Raw genomic sequence first — 5,791 nt, 5'->3', positions numbered from 1 at the left:
AGATTAGATTTTTCATGTTTCTCAGGTTAGCGTGTCCCCCAACGAAATTACTGTTTTTCTTATTACAGAACTTGTGTTCCTTATTACAGGTATCACCTGCTTTCTGAAAATTATTATTACTCCATTGTGTTTTATGAAAGACCTAGTTAGTAAGTCTTTCATAAAAGATGCTATTGAAAATAATACCTAATTTTCAGTAAAGAAATCTGAAGAGAATTTTTGCTTTCACAAAAGAAAAAAAAGAGCCATTACTGACTATATTGATGTTGGTCTTTTGTTACAGTTAAGTGGCATTATTGAAACTTCTAGAAATCTGGGATTCTCTTTACCCCATTTCTGTTTACAAAATGTTTTACAGGAACTTTGCTTTCAGATAGTGGGGGAAACCTGTAATAGGAAAGAAAAGTGTGTTCTGCAGTTAGATGATAATTCCACCAGGTGGCACCGCAGATCACCACGGGGTGGAAATACCATATAATTGCAAAACAAGTTGCTTATTACTCAGGTTAGGGTGCCACCCAGTATCATTTTCCTGCAATTGTAGAACAGATGTGCTTTCAATTTCTTATGTTAAAGTGCCACCTTGCAGGATTACCCAGCAGTTGCAGAAAAAAAAGTTTTTATATTCCTGTGAAAGAGTTCCACCTAGTAGAATTGTTCTATGTTATAAAGTACACTAGTGGTTCTCCACTGAGACATCTGAATCACCTGGAGAATTTCTTAAAACAAAAATTTCATGTCCCCATCCCCCGAGTTTCTTATTCAGTAGGTTTGGGATAGGGTGTGGGATTTGCATTTCCAATAAGCTTTCCAGTTTATGCTGATGCTAATTATCTGAGACTGCCCTTTGAGAACTGCTGAACTACCTACTCCTTAAATCTTAGTTTTACACATAACTGAGAATTTTTTTCCTGTATAATTTCTAGAATTGTTTCAGTTCCAAAGAGCTGTAAGGATTGGAAACCTTTGCTCTTCTGAATCTTTCCAAAGAACTTAGGATACCTGTTGATTAGATCTACCAGTTGCTTTTGATATCGGTTTCTGCAAACTTACCTAAGCCACATGACAATGTGCAATGAATTCTGTTTGTTTTCTGTGTCCCTCAGTCCAGTATCACAGGCTCTCCCTACATATCTGTTGGGTGAATGAACAAACATGGGCCTTCAGCATTGCCAGGTTGTTAGGATAAATATGGCAGCTTTCCACAGTTTAAATAGGACACTTAGAGGCTGCGGCCCGGGCCCACCCGGGGGCCGGGGCCGGGCCGCAGCTCCCCGGTGCTGAGGCGGGAGGGGCTTCCCGAGGGTTGCGGGTCGCCGACGGGCCGGGTCGAAGATGGGAGAGGCCCAGGCGGCCCGGCCTGGGAGTGGGGCTTGGGGCCGGCGGGGAGAGGGGGGCACCCGGGCAGCTGGAGGCCCCGGCAGCCTCCTGGGCGCCCCCGAGAGCTGGCCTGCCCTCCCTCCGTGACAGAAATGATGGAAGAATTGCATAGCCTGGACCCCCAACGGCAGGAATTATTAGAGGCCAGGTTTACTGGAGTTGGTGTTAGTAAGGGGCCACTCAATAGTGAGTCTTCCAACCAGAGCTTGTGCAGCGTGGGGTCCTTGAGTGATAAAGAAGTAGAGACTCCTGAGAAAAAACAGAATGACCAGCGAAACCGGAAAAGAAAAGCTGAACCATATGAAACTAGCCAAGGGAAAGGCACTCCTAGGGGACATAAAATTAGTGATTACTTTGAGCGGCGAGTAGAACAGCCTCTCTATGGTTTAGATGGCAGCGCTGCAAAGGAGGTGTCGGAGGAGCAGTCTGCCCTGCCAACGCTCATGTCAGTGATGCTGGCGAAGCCTCGGCTCAACACGGAACAGCTGGCGCAGAGGGGAGCTGGCCTCTGCTTCACCTTTGTCTCAGCTCAGCAAAACAGTCCCTCATCTACGGGATCTGGCAACACAGAGCATTCCTGCAGCTCCCAAAAACAGATCTCCATCCAACACAGACAGACCCAGTCTGACCTCACAATAGAAAAAATATCTGCACTAGAAAACAGTAAGAATTCTGACTTAGAGAAGAAGGAAGGAAGAATAGATGATTTATTAAGAGCCAACTGTGATTTGAGACGGCAGATTGATGAACAGCAAAAGATGTTAGAGAAATACAAAGAACGATTAAATCGATGTGTGACAATGAGCAAGAAACTCCTTATAGAAAAGTCAAAACAAGAGAAGATGGCATGTAGAGATAAAAGCATGCAAGATCGCTTGAGACTGGGCCACTTTACCACTGTCCGACACGGGGCTTCGTTTACTGAACAGTGGACAGATGGTTATGCTTTCCAGAACCTTATCAAGCAACAGGAAAGGATAAATTCACAGAGGGAAGAGATAGAAAGACAACGAAAAATGTTAGCAAAGCGGAAACCTCCTGCCATGGGACAGGCCCCTCCAGCAACCAATGAGCAGAAACAGCGGAAAAGCAAGACCAACGGCGCTGAGAATGAAACGTTAACATTAGCAGAATACCATGAACAAGAAGAAATCTTCAAACTCAGATTAGGTCATCTTAAAAAGGAGGAAGCAGAGATCCAGGCAGAGCTGGAAAGGCTAGAAAGGGTTAGAAATCTACATATCAGGGAACTAAAAAGGATACATAATGAAGATAATTCACAATTTAAAGATCATCCAACGCTAAATGACAGATATTTGTTGTTACATCTTTTGGGTAGAGGAGGTTTCAGTGAAGTTTACAAGGCATTTGATCTAACAGAACAAAGATACGTAGCTGTGAAAATTCACCAGTTAAATAAAAACTGGAGAGATGAGAAAAAGGAGAATTACCACAAGCATGCATGTAGGGAATACCGGATTCACAAAGAGCTGGATCATCCCAGAATAGTTAAGCTGTATGATTACTTTTCACTGGACACTGACTCGTTTTGTACAGTACTAGAATACTGTGAGGGAAATGATCTGGACTTCTACCTGAAACAGCACAAATTAATGTCGGAGAAAGAAGCCCGATCCATTATCATGCAGATTGTGAATGCTTTAAAGTACTTAAATGAAATAAAACCTCCTATCATACACTATGACCTCAAACCAGGTAATATTCTTTTAGTAAATGGTACAGCGTGTGGAGAGATAAAAATCACAGATTTTGGTCTTTCCAAGATAATGGATGATGATAGCTACAATTCAGTGGATGGCATGGAGCTAACATCACAAGGTGCTGGTACTTACTGGTATTTACCACCAGAGTGTTTTGTGGTTGGGAAGGAACCACCAAAGATCTCAAATAAAGTTGACGTCTGGTCAGTGGGTGTGATCTTCTACCAGTGTCTTTATGGAAAGAAGCCTTTTGGCCATAATCAGTCCCAGCAAGACATTCTACAAGAAAATACTATCCTCAAAGCTACTGAAGTGCAGTTCCCGCCAAAGCCAGTAGTAACACCTGAAGCAAAGGCGTTTATTCGACGATGCTTGGCCTACCGAAAGGAGGACCGCATCGACGTCCAGCAGCTGGCCTGTGACCCCTACTTGCTTCCTCACATCCGAAAGTCGGTCTCCACGAGTAGCCCTGCTGGAGCTGCTATCGTGTCAACCTCGGGGGCGTCCAATAACAGTTCTTCGAATTGAGACCCACTCCCAGCCACAGACTGTTCGACACACACAGAGTGGACAAATGGCGTTCAGCAGCGGGTTTGGAACATAGCGAATCCAAATGGATCTCATGAAACCTGTACCAGGTGCTTTTATTTTCTTGCTTTTTTCCCATCCATAGAGCATGACAGCATCGATTCTCATTGAGGAGAAACCTCGGGCGGGTTTGGAACATAGCGAATCCAAATGGATCTCATGAAACCTGTACCAGGTGCTTTTATTTTCTTGCTTTTTTCCCATCCATAGAGCATGACAGCATCGATTCTCATTGAGGAGAAACCTCGGGCAGCTCTGGCCAGGCCTCGTAGGAAAAGGCCCCGCCCAAGGTTCCGGCGTCAACGGCCACTGCGTGTGGCTGCTCTGAGTGAGGAAAAAATTAAAAAGAAAAACTGGTTCCATGTATTGTGAACTTGAAAACATGCAGACTCAGGGGGGGTCCCTGATGCAGTGCTTCAGATGAAGAATGTGGACTTGAAAATACAGACTGGGCTAGTCCAGTGTCTATATTTAAACTTGTTCTTTTCTTTTAATAAAGTTTAGGTAACATCTCCTGAAAAAAAAATAAATAAAATAAATAGGACACTTAGTTTCCTTGTCTGCAGCTTCACTATCATGCTACAGTGAAAGAAGCTGCAGACAGAAATCTGTCAAAATCATTTATTCACATGCAAGCACAAACCCTGCCCTACAGCCTGTGCCTAGAAGCAGCCAAGGGCCTGCTCTGTCCTTTCAGGCACCATGACAGGCTTCTCCCTGAAGCATTAAATCAAGGCAGAGACAACAGAGTCTCCATAAGAGGTGAACATGGACCACTATTCCAGAGCTCTTATCCCTCTGACTTGTCAGATGCTTATCCTCTGTGCATGCAAGGAGTGAGTCCCTCATTATCTTTGTAGCCAGTCACATGTTTTGAACACCACCCATTTCACCAATTAAAAAGTTTTCCTTATATTTGTTGGGTGAACTAAAAGGCTCTGGTGCAGATGGAGATGGGATCTTTGCAGGTCCTCTACAATATGGAATTCCCATCAGGGTTCTTCTGATGTTAACGAGCTAACCTGCAGCATGGCTCCCTGATTAGGGTGCATCACAGGTTAACTGACTGCCCCTCTGGTAGAAAAGACTAATGTTAATTTATAGACATCTATACCACTTCATTTATGTTGGATTCTGTGAAAGTAAATTGCAGACAGTATAAATCCTGGAAACTAGAAAGGGTTTTTCATGCATTTATTTACTCACTCTTTATTAAAAGTCTTAACACATGGGAATGTAGGCTAAACGTTGGGACTTCTGAGTTCTGGTCTCAGCTAGGTCACCAGCTAGCTGTGTTATCTCAGACAAATTCCTTAACCTTCCTCGGCCTTTTTTCATTTGTGAACAAGAGGCCCGAACTAGCCGTTACTAAAGCTACCGCTAACTCTAAAACGTCAAGATACCATTCTTTTGGAAAATGTCAGGACTGATTTGCAATTCCAGCTATCCTCCAGTCTCCAGTGAGGATTAAACCCTGATATCCCCAAGCATCCATTGTATGTAGTGAATTAACTTCTCTCTTGTATGGCTAATATATGAGTTCTGTATTCTCTCTGGCAGGAGGGAAAAGATAGTCCCTGCCATCATCTGTGTTCTGTGGTCCAGACGAGGAACCTGGCATGAGAAAGCCTTGCAAAGCCCTCTGAAGATCATCCAGCGCAGAGCACCCAGTGGGGTGCCAGAGATGAGCTACGGGGATGCCAAGATAGACTGATCTGCTTGCCTTCGCTGCAGGCTGGCACTCCTGTGGAGGCCCAGGTTTGTGACAGCTGCCTGGCCCATTGATTCCAATGAGCTGAGTAAGGAGCACTGTTTTCTCCCTGTGCTGCAACATGAAGAGTGTGATAAGCACTTCTCTACCGTAGAACGAGCTCCAAAATGTGCAATTTAGGCCCCGGGAATCATGGTCCTTACCCTAAAAGATGCCCCGAGGAGATGAAGCAGCTGAGGGGGAGGGTGGGCACACGTCAGTGGGAACGCGCCTCACTCAGTGGGGTGCCCAGTTCCCACACTCTTGTCACTGCAGAAGACAGCTGTCTGTCTCAGTACAAAACTTGGCGCCACACAACAAGCCATTAGTGTCTCCTGTGGCTCAGGAATCC

General features: G+C 44.7%; 1 protein-coding gene across 1 annotated transcript; it reads left to right on the top strand.

Moving 5' to 3' along the window:
• Positions 1 to 1,453: 1,453 nt before the first annotated feature.
• LOC133051684 (serine/threonine-protein kinase tousled-like 2) lies at positions 1,454 to 3,808 on the top strand. The gene has a single exon (XM_061136278.1). The coding sequence runs from the start codon at positions 1,473 to 1,475 to the stop codon at positions 3,627 to 3,629; it is 2,157 nt and encodes a 718-aa protein (XP_060992261.1). The 5' UTR covers positions 1,454 to 1,472; the 3' UTR covers positions 3,630 to 3,808.
• The last annotated feature ends 1,983 nt before the right edge of the window (positions 3,809 to 5,791 follow it).

This window comes from Dama dama, chromosome X (assembly GCF_033118175.1).
Source record: "Dama dama isolate Ldn47 chromosome X, ASM3311817v1, whole genome shotgun sequence".
NCBI lineage: Eukaryota > Metazoa > Chordata > Mammalia > Artiodactyla > Cervidae > Dama > Dama dama.
This window is presented reverse-complemented; position numbering and strand designations above follow the sequence as displayed.

What these genes read in the sequence shown, in the direction of transcription:
- LOC133051684 (XM_061136278.1), top strand. Translation starts at nt 1,473, where the DNA reads ATGATGGAAGAATTGCATAGCCTGGACCCCCAACGGCAGGAATTATTA.